At 41.2% G+C, this 19885-nt stretch overlaps 1 protein-coding gene across 7 annotated transcripts in view; it reads left to right on the top strand.

The window, feature by feature from the left end:
• Window positions 1-19885, top strand: part of obscnb (obscurin, cytoskeletal calmodulin and titin-interacting RhoGEF b) — a 487178-nt gene that overhangs the window by 50458 nt on the left and 416835 nt on the right. For all 7 annotated transcript variants that reach the window (XM_063044498.1, XM_063044500.1, XM_063044497.1 and 4 more), the window contains exons 8-12: window positions 7655-7930; window positions 9073-9348; window positions 13983-14258; window positions 16335-16610; window positions 18667-18942. In XM_063044498.1, coding sequence (XP_062900568.1) covers window positions 7655-7930; window positions 9073-9348; window positions 13983-14258; window positions 16335-16610; window positions 18667-18942 — 1380 coding nt within the window. The remainder of the gene's footprint in view (window positions 1-7654; window positions 7931-9072; window positions 9349-13982; window positions 14259-16334; window positions 16611-18666; window positions 18943-19885) is intronic.

Here is a 19885-nt window from a genome sequence, read left to right as displayed (position 1 = left end):
GACGTGGGAACCATAGAAAGGGTGCAGAGCAGAGTTACAGGCATGTTGCCAGGATTGGGGAGCATGCCTTATGAGAATAGGTTGAGTGAAATTGGCCTTTTCTCCTTGGAGTGATGGAGGATGAGAGGTGACCTGATAGAGGTGTATAAGATGATAAGAGGCATTGATCATGTGGATAGTTAGAGGCTTTTTCCCAGGGCTGAAATGGCTAACACAAGAGGGTACAGAGGAGATGTTAGGGGTAAGTTTTTTATGCAGAGAGCGGTGAGTGCGTGGAATGGGCTGCCAGCGACGGTGGTGGAGGCGGATACATTAGGATCCTTTAAGCGACTCCTGGACGGAAAAATGGAGGGCTCTGGGTAACCCTACGTAATTTCTAAAGTAGGTATATGTTTGGCACAGCATTGTGGGCTGAACGGCCTGTATTGTACAGTAGGCTTTTATGTTTCTATAATGAAGCAAATGCAAAATTGGTGGAATTTGTGGAACATCTTCCAAATACTGCTATGTTTTGAAGTTTTTACATTTTCAATTAGCCTGTGTCCTCAAATATACTCTTTGAATTTTGCTTCGTTTATTTGTTTTCTTTGGTTGCATTGTGAATCTCTGTAACTATAGTGGTATTTGTCATGATGATGAGCCACTAGGTCGGGAATTCCAAGCGCATAGGGCGTAAGAATTAGGACATTATGTTGTAACTGTACAAAGCAATACTTAGATGAATCCAATTGAAGACGCCATGAGTTTTGTTTTGATGACCCATATTTTCTTTTGGTGGTAAATGTTGCAAGGCTGGAAGATCTGCTGAAATTAACTTGAAGAACTGAAGTGTTTCTTATAGGTAACGTGTATTGGAAGAACACAGGGTGCAAGTGCAATTAAACCTAATTTGCATGGCACCAAACAAAAATCTCTTAAGTAGTGTCAAACTGTTGCAGCTGGATTTATAGGAATATGTTGTTAATTCTACAGATTAAAAGGCTTTAAAAGAAACAGCAGATGTGTCACTTGTGGGTAGTCTGAATATTAGTTATCCCTGTGTTCAGTTAAGCTGCAAATTATTGGTAACCTATGTTGTTACATGGTGAAAATCTGTCAGGTTTAATATCACTGACATACTGTACGTCATGAAACTTAATTGTTTTACAGGAGCAGCATAGTGCAAGACGATAGTATGTAGGTCAACTTCTTATTAAAGACAATTAGAATCTAGCATTAAAATGGAATACATATTAATTGGAACTTGTCAGTGGATGTTTTCTGACTTTTGTAATGTGGCATGTTTTGTTAATATACTTTCGATATGGCAGAATCAATTACCTTTTCTATACCTGTCGTAATGTTATGTACTTCTATAATGTCATTTGTTAGCTTGCTCTGCTCCAGGACAAACAAGCCCAGCCTATCCAATCTTTCCCAATAACTAAAATCCTCCGGCTCAGTCTACGTCCTGATAAATTTCCTCTGCGCTCTCTCCAGCATAATCACACCCTTCCTATAGTGTGGTGACCAGAAATGCACCATATTTTTCTGCCTAATTTGCTCCCCACATCCTGGCTGCTGTATGGAGGCCTGTGCAGAACTCCTATCAGGGTCTTTTTACACTTAGCTTCTTAACTCTATCCAGAAGCATTCCACATCTTCCGGTCCTATGTCACTTCTTTCTAAGGATTTGATTTCATTTTGTAATCAACAAAACCACTCCAATTTATTCAATATATGTAATTGATTTACTTGTTTGCTTATTATTATTAGTTTTATTTTATTTATTATTATTATTTTTTTCTCTGCTGGATTATGTCTCGCACTGAACTGCTGCTAAGTTAACAAATTTCACATCACGTGCTGGTGATAATAAACCTGATTCTGATTCTGATCAATTTTGTCTCTTTGTTACCAGAAGCTAAATTATTATCCTTTTCCAAGCTTTTTGTCTTCTGTTTTATTTTTTGAGACTTCTATAACCTCACTTGCACTTTCACTTTATCCTTAATTATTCAATCTGTTAAACTTGTCCTGTACTATTTAATTTAAGGCCCTATCCACAGCTCCAGTTATGCGATTCAGCAGGACTTTGATTTCAGCATGGCTCAGGTGGACCCTGTCCCACTGGAATAGCTCCCTCCTTTCCCAATACTGGTACTAAAGTCCCACAAATTCAAATCCCCTTCTCCCACGCAAATCTTTGAGCCACGCATATAGTTCTCTGATCTCCATAACCCTGTGCCAATTTGCATGTGTCTCAAGTAATAGTCCAGAGATCATTTTTTTGATGTTCTAATTTACAAAGTTGTATTATCTAGCTGCTCAAATCCCCTCAGCAGAACTTCATTGCCAGGATCATTCCCATCAACCTCCTCTGGACTTTCTCCAATGCCAGCACATCCTTTCTCAAAACTGCTCACAATACTCCAAATGTGATCTGACCAATGCCTTATTGCCATATATACCAATGCCTCAGCATTACATCATTGCGCTTGTATTCTAGTCCTCTTGAAATGAATACTACCATTTCATTCAATTTGCCTTTCTTACCACCAACTCTACCTGCAAGTTAATCTTTAAGGAATCCTGTGCAAGGACTCCCAGTCCCTGTGGACCTCTGAATATTGAATTTTCTCCCTGTTTAGAAAATAGTCTACATCTTTATTCCTTCTACAAAAGTCAATGACCATACATTTTCCATACACTGTATTCTATCTGCCATGTCTTTGCCCATTCTCCTAATCTGTCCAAGTCCATCTGCAGACTCCCTGTTTCCTCAACACTGCCTGTCCTTCCATCTATTTTCGTGTTTTCTGCAAAACTGGCTATAAAGGCATTAATTCCATCATCCAGTTAGTTCATTGACATATGTATTATGTAAGAAGAAGCAGTCCCAACACTATCTCACTAGTAACTAGTAGCCATCTAGAAAAGGCCTACTTTATTCCCACTCTTTGCCTCTTGAAAGACAGCCAATCTTCTGTTCAGACTCGTATCTTCCCTCTAATAACTTATCTTGTTTAGAAGCCTCATGTGTGTCACTTTGTCAAAGGCCTTCTGCAACATCCACTGACTTTTCCTTTGACTATCCTGCCTGTTATTTCCTCAAATAATTCCAACAGATTTGTCAGCCAAGATTTCCCTTTAAGGAAACCATACTGACTTTGGCCTATTTTATCACATGCCTCCAAGTATCCCAAAACTTCATCCTTAATAATGGACCCTTACATCTTGACAACTACTACTAAGTCAGTCCAACTGGCCAATAATTTCCTGTCTTTTGCCTCCCTCCCTTCTTAAAGAGTGAAGTGCCGTGTGCAGTTTTCAAGTCCTCTGAAGCTATTCCAGAATCAAGTGGTTGTTGATCTTGGGCCATTTTGTAATGCAGGAGGCCAGGTAGTGAAAAGTAACAGAGGCAGGAGGGAGCACAGAGTAGATGCCACAGTCTTATTAGATATTGGAATAGAACTGAGTGGTTTATTGCTATTTCTGTATGTCCGTATGACTGCAGCAACATGAATACTCACGAGCAGATTTAGTGGGCTCAGTTGACTGTTGACATGCCCAGATATGATGCTAGATTAACGCTGTGCGGATCAGTTATTTTTATAACACAAGATTCTGCAAATGCTAAATATCTAGATGCGAAGGATTAGTAGGTGAGCCTCTGTATCCAGCACAATATTCACAGCAACTTCCCTTACTTCACCTGCCTATTCACTTCCTCTCTCACCTCCATTCAGGACCTTAAACAGTCCTTCCAGGTAAGGCAGCGTTTCATCTGTGAATCTGTTGGGGTCATCTGTTGTATCTGGTGATTCTGTTGCGGGCTCCTCTATATTGGTGAGACCTGATGTAGATTGGGAGACCACTTTGTGAAGCACCTTCGCTCCATCCGCAAAAAGCAGGATTTCCCAGTGGCCAGCCATTTTAATTCCATTCCCATTCTGATATGCCAGTCCATGGCTTCTTCTGTCACCATGACAAGTCCTCTCTCAGGTTGGAGAAGCAGTACCTCATATTCCACCTGAGTAACCTCCAACCTGATGGCATGAACATTGATTACTCTAACTTCTGATAATTTTTGCCCTCTGTCTATCACCTTCCGCAGTACCCTTCCTTCTTCACTTTCTCTCATGGTTCACTCTGCTCTCCTGTAAGATTCCTTCCTTTCCTGCCCTTTACCTTTCCCACCTATCACCTCTTTGCTCCTTACTCCCCCCACCCCCCACCTGGCTCCACCTATCATCTTTCAGCTTCTACTCTTTCCCTTCTCCCTTCTCCCCACCACCTTTTACTGGCTTCTTTCCCTTTTTTCTAGTCCTGTTGAAGGGTCTCAGCCCAAAATGTTGACTCTTTATTTCTCTCCGTAGATACTGCCTGACCTGCTGAGTTTATTCAGCATTGTGCGTGTGTTGCTCAATCATTTTAATTCTGTTTTGATATAGCATTATGATTCAGCTCAGTAACTTACTAGGCCCTATCAGATATGGTAAAAAATTATCCATATTGATGTGGATCTGCAGTCATGTAGGCTAGTTCAGGTAAAAAAAAATACAGCAGATTGCCTCCTTTAAAGGACATTAGTGAAACGGTTGTGATTTTTGTAACATAGAAAATAGAACAGTACAGCACAGTATGAGCCCTTTAGCCCATGATGTTGTGCTAACCAATATAAACATACTCCATGATCAATCTAACACAGCCCATAACTCTCCAATTTTCTTACATCCAAGCTATCACCATCCTCAGCTTTACATTCCATATTCCCACCATTCTGTGTATAAATAAAAATTCTCCCCTAAATTTTTCTCTACATAAGCAGATGTCCTCTGGCATTGACCACTGCCTCCTGGTACAAAGCGATTGGTTGTCCACTCTATCTTTGCCTCTCTTAATCCATATACTGCCATTAAGTTGACTCTCTCCTTCCATCTCTCCAGAAAATCCAAGTCACTCATCCTCTCCTCACGGTAGTCTAGTAGTTTTCACTATTAACAAAGGTAGGAGGATTGGAGGGTAGCTCATGTTGTTTAAAAAAGGCTCCAAAAGTAAACCAGGTAATTACAGGTTGGTGAGCCTGACATCAGTAATAGGTAAATTATTGGAAGGTGTTCGGATATACAAGCACTTGGACAGCCAAGGGCTGATTAAGGATAGTCGGCATGGCTTTGTGCGTGGTAGATCGTGTTTAACGAATCTTGTAGAGTTTTTCGAGGAGGTTACCAAGAAAGTAGATGAAGGAAAGGCTGTGGATGATGTCTACATGGACTTTAGTAAGGCCTTTGACAAGGTCCCACATGGGAGGTTAGTCCAGAAGGTTCAGACACTAGGTATCCATGGAGCGGTTGTAAACTGGATTCGAAATTGGCTGTGTGGGAGAAGACAGAGAGTGGTAGTGGATGATTGCTCAGACTGGAGGCCTGTGACTAGTGGTGTGCCTCAGGGATCTGTGCTGGGACTATTGTTGTTTGTTGTCTATATCAGTGATCCAGATGATAATGTGGTAAATTGGCTCAGCAAGTTTGCTGATGACACTAAGATGGGAGGCCGTGTGGACAGCGAGGAAGGCTTTCAAAACTTGCAGAGGGATCTGGACCAACTGGAAAAATGGGCCAGAAAATGGCAGATGGAATTTAATGCAGACAAGTGTGAGGTGTTGCATTTTGGAAGGACAAATCAAGGTAGGAGATACACAGTAAATGGTAGGGCACTGAGGAGTGCAGAGGAAGAAAGGGATCTGGGAGTTCAGATACATAATTCTCTGAAAGTGGCATCACAGGTAAACAGGGTTGTAAAGAAGGGTTTTGGCATCCTGGTATTGAGTATAGGAGTTGGGATGTTATGGTGAGTTTGTATGAGACGTTGGTGAGGTCAAATTTGGAGTATTGTGTGCAGTTCTGGTCACCTAACTATAGGAAGGATATCAGTAAAATTGAAAGAGTGCAGAGGAGATTTACTAGGATGTTGTTGGGTCTTCAGAAGTTGAGTTACAGGGAAATATTGAACAGTTTAGGACTTTATTCCTTGGAGCGTAGAAGAATGAGGGGGGATTTGATAGAGGTTTACAAAATTATGAGGGGTGTAGACAGAATAAATGCGAGTAGGCTCTTTCCACTTAGATTAGAAGAGATAAATATGAGAGGACATGGCTTTAGAGTGAAAGGGGAAAGATTTAGGGAGAACATTAGGGGGAATGTCTTCACTCAGAGAGTGGTGGGAGTGTGGAACAAGCTGCCATCTGACATGGTAAATGCGGGCTCACTCTTAAGTTTTAAGAATAGATTGGATAGATACATGGATGGGAGAGGTCTGGAGGGTTATGGACTGGGTTCAGGTCAATGGGACTAGCGGAATAAAGTTTCGGCACAGACTAGAGGGGCCAAATGGCCTGTTTTCTGTGCCGTAGTGTTCTATGGTAGAGTTTAAGCCCGTTTTTTCAGATGATGAGTTCACTACTCTAACATGGCCCAACAGCAAAACAATTATACCTCTACTCTTCTTGATGTTGGGATTAAATATAAATTATGGAATTAATTATTTGGCTCAGGAGGTGTGGCCATGGACTTGGCTAATGAAGAAAATAGAACAAATTGATCCAGTGTTTAATGCTACCATGGACAGTTGCAAAAGGAGAAGGGTTGGGTATGAAGCTAGCAACCCCATTCTGTAAAAACCCAGAGCTACAGAAACCCCAGTGGAAGCTCCAACTACCTAGTCCCTGGGAGAGGAAGGATCTTTGAATGGAAGACATATGAAGGTATATGATGAAAGCTGCAAGTCCGTGAAAGTCACAGGGCCAATCTTCCTGCTATCATCTAGGACCACCACTATTGGAACATGGAATGTAAAGATCATGTTTGATGGACACTTTTAACTTGCACTAGGCACTTATAACTAATTTAACTGACATGTGGCTGTTGTGTTTTACTATTTATTGTTATGTTTATTATTTAGTGTTGCGTTTGTTATGTTATGATTGCACTGCCCCTGAGGAACGCTGTCTCATTCTGCCCTGCAGAGCTGATGTACAGTTAGAATGACAATAAAGTTTTTTGAATCTTTGAATCTTGAAGAAGATGGGGGTGGATAGGACATGCTGAACCAACATTCCCAGGCAAGTGCTAATGTGGAATCCCTAGGGAAAGTGGAAGAGAGACTGGCCAAAGAACACCTGGCGATGCGCTTTGAAGCTGGCACCAACGAGAAGGGCTACACCTGAGGACAACTTGACAGACTGACCCAGGACAGAGGACTCTGGCGAGCTGCTGTCGACAGCCTATGCCCCAGTAGGGGTAGTGGTCTTAAATAACTAACGACTGATTCAATATTTACATTCAGATATGGTTGGGAGAATGTGAGAGTTAATGTTTTTTGATGGGATAGTTTGATGGGATTACCTGCATCAATAAAGTTTGATTTTATTGCACAGTGTCCAAGCTGATACTTATCCTTCAGTCAATATACTTAAAATATATTACCTGGTTGTTATTGCATTGTTGCTTGTGGAAGTTTGTGGTGAGCAGATTAGCTGCTGACTTTTCTACATTACAGCTATAACCATAGTTCAGCAGTACCTATTGGTTGTAAACTGTGAGGCTATGAGAGGCACGAAATTTAGAAAAAAAAAGATTCAATATAACTCATTTAAATATATTTTCATTTGCAGAGCCGGAACCAGCATTTATCAATAAAGAATCAGTTCAGAAGGAGGTGAAGGTTCAAGCCTCAGAGAATGCTGTTCTCAGCTGTGAAGTGACACAACTCAAAACTGAAGTCAAATGGTCCAAAGACGGAAAAATTCTTGCTCCCAGCCAAAAAGTTAAACTGGTTTCTGAAGGTAGAATTAGAAAACTTATTATTCAGAATGCAGAGCTGAAGAATGGAGGCTGTTATATCTGTGAAACAGCTGGAGAGAAATTGATTTTCCATATTGAGGTTACAGGTTAGAAATCATTGATGATTGCTTACTTATTGATTATCAGTTTATATTTTTTGAAGATATTCCCAGAATGTAATAATTTCTTATGGAATACTCCCTAATACAAGCCAGAGATTATTTTTTGTGCAGATAGTTGATTTTGATTATTGTGTCATCATTGGAGGTGTGGCAGAAACCATATCTGATTTGAAAACATCTGACATACCACCAGATTTGAAGTGGGAATAAAGTTTTTTATAATTATTTCCCAAGGATTATTAATAATTGATTATAATTCATTTGTAAATTTGAAAAGCCAAGATTGATTGTTTTTTTAACCAAAGATATTTGAGTCTCATTGAATGACAGGACATCCCTTTAGAACAGAGATGAGAAGGATTTCCTTAGCCAGAGGGTGGTGAATCTGTGGAATTCATTGCCCCAGACGGCTGTGGAGGCGAAGTCATTGGATATTTTTAAAGTGGAGGTTGATAATTAGTAGAGACATTTAAGATTGTGGGGTAAAGTCTGGAGAAGCGGGTTGAGAGGGATAATTAATCAGCCACGATGGAATGGCGGAGTAGATTTGATGGCTGAATGTCCTAATTCTGCTTCTATATCTTATGACCTGATGGACATAGCTGATTTGAAGATCTCATTGGCCTTTTACTGTTCCTTAGAGGATTAAGAATTACTTGAGAGATTCTATTAATGTATTTCTGATGGTGAAAATATGGAGATGAAATTTCAGTCCAAGAGTCAAAGGGCTGCAAGTGGTGTAATTAAAGTGCAAAGGTATAGGTTGAGTTCAGTGTTGAGTAGGAGTATTCCCATGTTGCTTTTCTAAAGTTATAACTCATCAAAATACCCATTAAAATCCTAAATATGTTATTCCATATTTCCTTTTTAGTGTCAGGTTGGATTTCTCTTCCTCTTTACAAGGAGCTTTGGAATATCCAGTGTATGTTTGGATGTGCTATTGACAGTTAAAATGAATTTTGAGCCTATTCAGATATTGGAAATTTATAACATTTACTTTTTTATGTCATAAATGTATTATTAAGTGGGTGTTCCTATCAGACTTTTGCCAACATTTAGTTCATAGTTCACTAGTTATGTTTATTTCTGTCACTTCTCTGTGCCAACTGAACTTTTCTTGATTGCAGAACAAAAAGCAGGGTTTTGCAATACAGATTTAATTCAGAAGAAAGTGACAGTTCGGCAGTCAGAGAATGCTACACTCCGGTGTGAAGTGTCACAGCCCAGAACAGAGGTAAAATGGTTCAGAGGTGGAAAACTACTCAGTCAAAATAAAAAAATGAAACTTGAATCTGAGGGTGTATTTCGAAAGCTTATCATTCATAATGTGGAATCAAAAGATGGAGGTGAATACACATGTGAAGCCGGCGGAGAGAAACTGGTCTTCAATGTTCAGGTTACAGGTTAGTAACTCTTTAAGAATATCCCAGCCTTGTTACCCCTTTAGCACCTTCCTTCAGCTAGAATCAATTTGCTAGAGAGGCAAGAAGTGGGAAGGTAGTACAGTTGAAAGTTTGGTTAAGGAGCTGGTGCAGAGGGGAGGGCTTCAAGTACTTGGATCATTTGGCAGTCTTAGGTGGAGCAGAATTTGTTGGGTGTATCCAGGAGGGTTCTTGACAGACTATTTAGATACACCACAAAGGAAGCAGCAATGCTAGACCTTGTATTGGAAAATGAGCCTGAGGTTTATGAACAGTGATCATAACTAAGTTTTCAGATCGTTAAGGATAAGGCTATCTTTGGGTAAAATGCTTAATTGTGAAAGGCTAATTACAACAGCATCAATATACAACATAGAACATAGAATAGTACAGCACATTACAGGCCCTTCAGCCCACAATGTTGTGCTGACCCTCAAACCCTACCTCCCATATAAGCCCCCACCTTAAATTCCTCCATATACCTGTCTAGTAGTCTCTTAAACTTCACTAGTGTATCTGCCTCCACCACTGACTCAGGCAGTGCATTCCATGCACCAAACACTCTCTAAGTAAAAAAACCTTCCTCTAATATCCCCCTTGAACTTCCCACCCAATACCTTAAAGCCATGTCCTCTTGTATTGAGCAGTGGTGCCCTGGGGAAGAGGTGCTGGCTATCCATTCTATCTGTTCCTCTTATTATCTTGTACACCTCTATCATGTCTCCTTTCATTCTCCTTCTCTCCAAAGAGTAAAGCCCTAGCTCCCTTAATTTCTGATCATAATGCATACTCTCTAAACCAGGCAGCATCCTGGTAAGTCTCTTCTGTACCCTTTCCAATGCTTCCACATCCTTCCTATAGTGAGACGACCAGAACTGGACACAGTACTCCAAGTGTGGCCGAACCAGGGTTTTGTAGAGCTGCATCATTACATCGCGACTCTTAAACTCTATCCCTCGACTTATGAAAGCTAACACCCCATAAGCTTTCTTAACTACCCTATCCACCTGTGAGGCAACTTTCAGGGATCTGTGGACATGTATCCCCAGATCCCTCTGCTCCTCCGCACTACCAAGTATCCTGCCATTTACTTTGTACTCTGCCTTGGAGTTTGTCCTTCCAAAGTGTACCACCTCACACTTCTCCGGGTTGAAATCCATCTGCCACTTCTCAGCCCACTTCTGCATCCTATCAATGTCTCTCTGCAATCTTCAACAATCCTCTACACTATCTACAGCACCACCAACCTTTGTGTCGTCTGCAAACTTGCCAACCCACCCTTCTTCCCCCACATCCAGGTCATTAATAAAAATCACGAAAAGTAGAGGTCCCAGAACAGATACCTGTGGGACAACACTAGTCACAATCCTCCAATCTGAATGTACTCCCTCCACCACGACCCTCTGCCTTCTGCAGGCAAGCCAATTCTGAATCCACCTGGCCAAACTTCCCTGGATCCCATGCCTTCTGACTTTCTGAATAAGCCTACCGTGTGGAACCTTATCAAATGCCTTACTAAAATCCATATAAATCACATCCACTGCACTACCCTCATCTATATGCCTGATCACCTCAAAGAACTCTATCAGGCTTGTTAGACATGATCTACCATTCATAAAGCCATGCTGACTGTCCCTGATCAGACCATGATTCTCTAAATGTCCATAGATCCTATCTCTAAGAATCTTTTCCAACAACTTTCCTACCACAGACGTAAGGCTGACTGGTCTATAATTACCCGGACTATCCCTACTACCTTTTTTGAACAAGGGGACAACATTTGCCTCCCTCCAATCCTCTGGTACCATTCCCGTGGACAACAAGGACATAAAGATCCTAGCCAGAGGCTCAGCAATCTCTTCCTTCGCCTCGTGGAGCTGCCTGGGGAATATTCCCTCAGGTCCCGTGGACTTATCTGTCCTAATGTATTTTAACAACTCCAACACCACCTCTCCCTTAATATCAACATGCTCCAGAACATCAGCCTCACTCATATTGTCCTCACCATCATCAAATTCCCTCTCATTGGTGAATACTGAAGAGAAGTATTCATTGAGGACCTCGCTCACTTCCACAGCCTCCAGGCACACCTTCTCTCCTTTATCTCTAATCGGTCCTACCTTCACTCCTGTCATCCTTTTTTTTCTTCACATAATTGAAGAATGCATTGGGGTTTTCCTTTACCCTACTCGCCAAGGCCTTCTCATGCCTCCTTCTTGCTCTTCTCAGCCCATTCTTAAGCTCCTTGCTTCCCTATATTCCTCAATAGACCCATCTGATCCTTGCTTCCTAAACCTCATGTATGCTGCCTTCTTCCACCTGACTAGATTTTCCACCTCACTTGTCACCCATGGTTCCTTCACCCTACCATTCTTTATCTTCCTCACCGGGACAAATTTATCCCTAACATCCTGCAAGAGATCTCTAAACATCGACCACATGTCCATAGTATATTTCCCTGCAAAAACATCATCCCAATTCACACCCGCAAGTTCCAGCCTTATAGCCTCATAATTTGCCCTTCCCCAATTAAAAATTTTCCTGTCCTCTCTGATTCTGTCCTTTTCCATGATAATGCTAAAGGCCAGGGAGTGGTGGTCACTGTCCCCCAGATGCTCGCCCACTGAGAGATCTGTGACCTGACCCAGTTCATTACCTGGTACTAGATCTAGTATGGTATTCCACCCAGTCGGCCTGTCCACATACTGTAACATGAATCCGTACTAGACACACTTAACAAACTCTGCCCCATCTAAACCCTTGGAACTAATCAAGTGCCAATCGATATTGGGGAAGTTAAAGTCACCCATGATAACAACCCTGTTATTTTTGCACCTTTCCAAAATCTGCCTTCCAATCTGCTCCTCTGTATCTCTGCTGCTACCAGGGGGCCTGTAAAATACCCGCAGTAGAGTAACTGCTCCCTTCCTGTTCCTGACTTCCACCCATATTGACTCAAAAGAGGATGCTGCTACATTACCCACCCTTTCTGTAACTGTAATAGTATCCCTGACCAGTAATGTCACCCCTCCTCCCCTTTCGCCCCCCCCATCCCTTTTAAAGCACTGAAATCCAGGAATATGGAGAATCCATTCCTGCCCTGATGCCAGCCAAGTCTCTGTAATGGCCACTACATCATAATTCCATGTATGTATCCAAGCTCTCAGTTCATCACCTTTATTCCTGATGCTTCTTGCATTGAGGTACACACACTTTAACCCTTCTGCCTTACTACCTTTACACCCTTTATTCTGCTTCTCTTTCCTCAAAGCCTCTCTATATGTTAGATCTGGCTTTACTCCATGCACTTCTTTCACTGCTGTATCGCTCCGGGTCCCATCCCCCTTCCAAGTTAGTGTAAACCCTCCTGAACCACGCTAGCAAACCTACCTGCAAGGATATTGCTGCCCCTCGAGTTCAGGTGCAACCCATCCAATCTGTACAGGTCCCACCTTCCCCAGAAGAGATCCCAATGATCCAAAAGTCTAAAACCCTGCTCCCTGCACCAACTCCTCAGACACACATTCAACTGCCATCTCCTCCAATTCTTACCATCACAGTCACGTAGCACTGGCAGCAATCCTGAGAACGCCACCCTTGAGGTCCTGTTCTTCAGCCTTCTGCCTAGTTCCCGAAACTCACATTTCAGGACCTTATCCCTCTTCCTGCCCATGTCGTTGGTACCAACATGTATCACGACTTCTGGTTGCTTTCCTTCTTGTACCAGGATGTCGTGCACCTGGTCAGAGACATCCCGGACCCTGACACCCGGGAGGCAACAAACCATGTGGGTGTCCTTCTTATGTCCACAAAATCTCCTGTCTGCTCCCCTGACTATAGAGTCTCCAATGATGACAGCTCTCCTTTTCTCCGTCCCACCCTTCTGCACCACCAGGTCAGACTCAGTGCCGGAGGCCCTGCCACCGTGGCTCACACCTGGTCGGTCATCCCCACCAACAGTATCCAGGATGGTAAACTTATTATTCAGGGGAATAGCTACAGGGGTGCTCTGCACTACCTGTCTGCTCAACTTCGCTTTCCCCCTTCTGACTGTCACCCAACAACCTGCTTCCGACAGCCTAGTTGTGACTACCTCCCTGTAGCTCTCATCTATGACTACCTCATTCTCCTTTATGAGTCGAAGGTCATCCAGCTGCTGCTCCAGATTCCTTACACGGTCTTCCAGAACGCCCAGCCGTATGCACTTCTAGCAGATGTGACTCTGTGGGAGAGGGGCATTCCCCCAAGACTTCATTAGGGAAGAACAAGGAAAAATAATGGGAGCAACAGTTGATGGGGAAGATCAGCCAGAGAGATGCATAATGACAAGTTGCATTATTTTGTGATTGATTGGGGTTCAGTAAGATAGTATTTCCAGTGATGTTGTTGGGTGACTCAAAGCATACCAGTGTTCGTGAAGAGCAGACTCCCAAAGAATGTTAGATTGTTAACGTCCAACTAACGTTAGGTCAACTGTTAGCACTTTTTTTTTAGGAATACATCACCAGAATTAATTTCTCTTTCCCATTATGCTGATTAGTTCTCCTAAAGAATGTTTATCAATCTTATTATTTATTTATTTCAATAATCTCTCTAACATGCCAATTTATTTGCAGAAATAGTAACTGGATTTGCAAATAAAGATAAAGTTCAGAAGGAGATAAAGGTCCGTCAATCAGAGAACGCAACTCTCAGCTGTGAATTGGTACAATCCAAAACTGAGGTCAAATGGTTCAAAGATGGAAAACTGCTCAGTCAGAGTAAAAAAATGAAACTTGAATCTGAGGGTGCATTTCGAAAGCTTATCATTCATAATGTGGAATCAAAGGATGGAGGTGAATACACATGTGAAGCCGGCGGAGAGAAACTGGTCTTCAATGTTCAGGTTACAGGTTAGTAACTCTTTAAGAATATCCCAGCCTTGTTACCCCTTTAGCACCTTCCTTCAGCTAGAATCAATTCGCTAGAGAGGCAAGAAGTGGGAAGGTAGTACAGTTGAAAGTTTGGTTAAGGAGCTGGTGCAGAGGGGAGGGCTTTAAGTACTTGGATCATTTGGCAGTCTTAGATGGAGCAGAATTTGTTGGGTGTATCCAGGAGGGTTCTTGACAGACTATTTAGATATACCACTAAGGAAGCAGCAATGCTAGACCTTGTATTGGAAAATGAGCCTGAGGTTTATGAACAGTGATCATAACTAAGTTTTCAGATCGTTAAGGATAAGGCTATCTTTGGGTAAAATGCTTACTTGCAAAAGGCTAATTACAACAACATTAGGGAAGAACAGGAAAAATAATGGGAGAAACAGTTATTGAGCAAGTCCACATCAGACATGTGGGACTCGTTTAAAGGCCGGCAAGTCAGAATTCAGGATCAATATATTCTCATGAGGGTGAAATACAAGAATGGCAAGCTTTAGGAATCACAGATGAACCATGGATCTAAATTTAGTCAGAGGCTTCAGAAATTTTGCAATTTATCTACACAGCTGCTCTGGAAATCCCTGGAAAATTTCCCATTTATTCTCTTCATCCACTTATTTCTTTGCAACTATATTCTTACACATGTCTGTGAACATCCTCGCCTTCCTAACCCCCTGTTCCCCTGCACTTGGGGGACAAAGGGCAGAAGCCTACAGCACACCTTTGCGATGCTTGAGGAATCCAGACTACTGGTAAATATTTATATGGTCACGGGGAGAATGTGCAAGCTACACAGGCAGAGCCATAGAGGAAAATTGGAAGGGCTAAAAGAAGGCATGAAGTTGCTCAAGCAGACAAGCTGAAAGAATCCTAAGGGCTTCTGCAAGAGCAAAAGAATAACAAGGGGCAAATTTGATTCTCTTGAAGATCAGAGTGGTCATCTCTGCATGGAGCTGGAAGAAACGGGGAGATTATAATTTGATATTTTGTATCTGAATTTACTCGGAAGATAGACAACTGAAGCAAATCTGGAATGAGATCAGGGATGTATATAGATTACAGAGGAGGAGTTCTTGCTTGTGCAGATATTGCATTGATTCTAACAGATATTTAAGACGATCTTAGCCATAGGTGAGGTACCAGAAGATTGGAGGTTGCTAATGTTATTCTGTTGTTTAAGAAATCTTTAAAGAAAAAACTGGCAAATTATAGGCCCAATGAGCCTGATGTTAGTCGTGGGTAAATTATTGGAAGGTATTTTAAGGCATTTGGATAGACAGGGCCTGATTAGGGATAGTTAACATGGCTTTTTGCGTGGTAGGTCATGTCTGACCAAAATTATAGAGTTTTTCGAGGAAGTTATCAGGAAAGTGTTAATATTATTATTCTGGTATTATTATTTTATTTTTGTAGTTGCACAGTTCATTGAGTTTTGTACATTACTTGATTGTCTGTCTTGTGCGTAGTCTTTCATTGATTCTTTTGTGTTTCTTTGTATTTTCTGTGAATGTCTTCAAGAAAATGAATCTGAGGGTTTTATATGGAGACCTTCAGTATGTCCTTTGATAATAAACTACTTGGAACCTTTAAGCTGTGAACTTTCACGTAAAGAAATTTCAGAAGATTGTGTATTAATGGTGTCATTGCAAGTAGCGAGAGGTTGGTTTGGGAGTTTTGCAGTGGTGGTTTAGCTTGTTGAAATGATAGTATTGATCGATTGGGAGGGGTGGGGAATATCAGCCAGCGAGATGCATAATGACAAGTTACATTATTTTGTGATTGATTGGGGTTCAGTAAGATAGTTTTTCCAGTGATGTTGTTGGGTGACTCAAAGCATACCAGTGTTCGTGAAGAGCAGACTCCCAAAGAACGTGAGGTTGTTAACATCCAACTAATGTTAGGTCAACTGTTAGCACATTTGTTTTAGGAATAGATCACTAGAATTAATTTTTCTTTCCCGTTATGCTGATTAGTTCTCTTAAAGAATCTTTATCAATCTTATTATTTATTTATTTCAATAATCTCTCTAACATGCCAATTTATTTGCAGAAATAGTAACTGGATTTGCAAATAAAGATAAAATTCAGAAGGAGATAAAGGTCCGTCAATCAGAGAACGCAACTCTCAGCTGTGAATTGGTACAATCCAAAACTGGGGTCAAATGGTTCAAAGATGGAAAACTGCTCAGTCAGAGTAAAAAATTGAAACTTGAATCTGAGGGTTCATTTCGAAAGCTTATCATTCATAATGTGGAATCAAAGGATGGAGGTGAATACACATGTGAAGCTGGCGGAGAGAAACTGGTCTTCAATGTTCAGGTTACAGGTTAGTAACTCTTTAAGAATATCCCAGCCTTGTTACCCCTTTAGCACCTTCCTTCTGCTAGAATCAATTCGCTAGAGAGGCAAGAAATGGGAAGATAGTACAGTTCAAAGTTTGGTTAAGGAGCTGGTGCAGAGGGGAGGGCTTCAAGTACTTGGATCATTAGGTGGAGCAGAATTTGTTGGGTGTATCCAGCAAGGTTCTTGACACACTATTGGGATACACCACATTGGAAGCAGTAATGCTAGACCTTGTATTGGAAAGTGAGCCTGAGGTTTATGAACAGTGATCATAACTAAGTTTTCAGATCGTTAAGGATAAGGCTATCTTTGGGTAAGATGCTTTATTGCGAAAGGCTAATTACAACAGCATTAGGGAAGAACAAGGAAAAATAATGGGAGCAACAGTTACTGAGCAAGTCCACATCAGACATGTGGGACTCGTTTAAAGGCCAGCAAATCAGAATTCAGGAGCAATATATTCCCATGAGGGTGGAATATAAGAATGGCAAGCTTTAGGAATCATAGATGAACCATGGATCTAAATTTAGTCAGAGGCTTCAGAAATTTTGCAGTTTATCTACACAGCTGCTCTGGAAATCCCTGGAAAATTTCCCATTTATTCTCATCATCCACTTATTTCTTTGCAACTATATTCTGACACATGTCTGTGAACATCCTCTCCTTCCTACCCCCCTCCCCACCTCTGTTCTCCTGCACTTGGGGGACAAAGGGCAGAAGCCTACAGCACATCTTTGCGATGCTTGAGGAATCCAGACTACTGGTAAATATTTATATGGTCACGGGGAGAATGTGCAAGCTACACAGGCAGAGCCATAGAGGAAAATTGGAAGGGCTAAAAGAAGGCATGAAGTTGCTCAAACAGACAAGCTGAAAGAATCCTAAGGGCCTCTACAAGAGCAAAAGATTAGCAAAGGGCAAATTTGATTCTCTTGAAGATCAGAGTGGTCATCTCTGCATGGAGCTGGAAGAAACGGGGGAGATTATAATTTGATATTTTGTATCTGTATTTACTTGGAAGATTGATGACAAAGCAAATCTGGAATGAGGTCATGGATGTATATAGATTACAGAGGAGCAGTTCTCGCTTGTGCAGACACTGCATTGATTCTAACAGACATTTTAGACGATCTTAGCCACAGGTGAGGTACCAGAAGATAGGAGGATGCGAATGTTATTCTGTTGTTTAAGAAAATCCTTTAAGAAAAAACGGGCAAATTATAGGCCAATGAGCCTGATGTTAGTCGTGGGTAAATTATTGGAAGGTATTTTAAGGCATTTGGATAGACAGGGCCTGATTAGGGATAGTCAACATGCCTTTTTGCGTGGTAGGTCGTGTTTGACCAAGGTTATAGAGTTTTTCGAGGAAGTTATCAGGAAAGTGTTAATATTATTATTCTATTATTATTTGTTTTTTTGTAGTTGCACAGTTCGTTGTGTTTTGCACTTGTTTGTCTTGTGTGCAGTCTTTCATTGATTCTTTTGTGTTTCTTTATATTTACTGTGAATGTCTTCAAGAAAATGAATCTCAGGGTTATATATGGAGACATTCAGTATGTCCTTTGATAATAAATTACTTTTAAGCTCTGAACTTTCACATATAGAAAATTCAGAAGATCCTGTATTAATGGTGTCATTGCAAGTAGTGAGAGGTTGGTTTGAGAGTTTTGCAGTGGTGGTTTCGGTAGTTGAAATGATAGTATTGATCGATTGGGGGAGGGGGTGAAGATCAGCCAGCGAGATGCATGACAAGTTACATTATTTTGTGATTGATTGCGGTTCAGTAAGATAGTTTTTCCAGTGATGTTGTTGGGTGACTCAAAGCATACCAGTGTTCATGAAGAACAGACTCCCAAAGAATGTTAGATTGTTAACATCCAACTAATGTTAGGTCAACTGTTAGCACATTTGTTTTAGGAATAGATCACTAGAATTAATTTCTCTTTCCCGTTATGCTGATTAGTTCTCTTAAAGAATCTTTATCAATCTTATTATTTATTTATTTCAATAATCTCTCTAACATATCAATTTATTTGCAGAAATAGTAACTGGATTTGCAAATAAAGATAAAGTTCAGAAGGAGATAAAGGTCCGTCAATCAGAGAACGCAACTCTCAGCTGTGAGTTATTACAATCCAAAACTGAGGTCAAATGGTTCAAAGATGGAAAACTGCTCAGTCAGAGTAAAAAAATGAAACTTGAATCTGAGGGTGCATTTCGAAAGCTTATCATTCATAATGTTGAATCAAAAGATGGAGGTGAATACACATGTGAAGCCGGCGGAGAGAAACTGGTCTTCAATGTTCAGGTTACAGGTTAGTAACTCTTTAAGAATATCCCAGCCTTGTTGCCCCTTTAGCATCTTCCTTCAGCTAGAATCAATTCGCTAGAGAGGCAAGAAGTGGGAATATGGTACAGTTGAAAGTTTGGTTAAGAAGCTGGTGCAGAGGGGAGGGCTTCAAGTACTTGGATCATTTGGCAGTCTTAGATGGAGCAGAATTTGTTGGGTATATCCAGGAGGGTTCTTGACAGACTATTTAGATACACCACTAAGTAAGCAGCAATGCTAGACCTTATATTGGAAAATGAGCCTGAGGTTTATGAACAGTGATCATAACTCAGTTTTCAGATCGTTAAGGATAAGGCTATTTTTGGGTAAAATGCTTACTTGCAAAAGGCTAATTACAACAACATTAGGGAAGAACAGGAAAAATAATGGGAGAAACAGTTATTGAGCAAGTCCACATCAGACATGTGGGACTCGTTTAAAGGTCGGCAAGTCAGAATTCAGGAGCAATCTATTCCCATGAGGATGAAAACCAAGAATGGCAACCTTTAGGAATCACAGATGAACCATGGATTTAAATTTAGTCAGAGGCTTCAGAAATTTTGCAATTTATCTGCACAGCTGCTCTGGAAATCCCTGGAAAAATTCCCATTTATTCTCTTCATCCACTTATTTCTTTGTAACTATATTCTTACACATGTCTGTGAACATCCTCTCCTTCCTACCCTTCTCCCTACCTCTGTTCTCCTGCACTTGGGGGACAAAGGGCAGAAGCCTACAGCACATCTTTGCAATGCTTGAGGAATCCAGACTACTGGTAAATATTTATATGGTCACGGGGAGAATGTGCAAGCTACACAGGCAGAGCCATAGAGGAAATTCAGAAGGGCTAAAAGAAGGCATGACGTTGCTCAAGCAGACAAGCTGAAAGAATCCTAAGGGCTTCTACAAGAGCAAAAGAATAGTAAGGG

This window comes from Mobula hypostoma, chromosome 3 (genome assembly GCF_963921235.1).
Source record: "Mobula hypostoma chromosome 3, sMobHyp1.1, whole genome shotgun sequence".
Lineage (NCBI taxonomy): Eukaryota > Metazoa > Chordata > Chondrichthyes > Myliobatiformes > Myliobatidae > Mobula > Mobula hypostoma.
The sequence above is the reverse complement of the archived record's forward strand: the minus strand, read 5'-3'. Positions and strand labels throughout refer to the sequence as shown.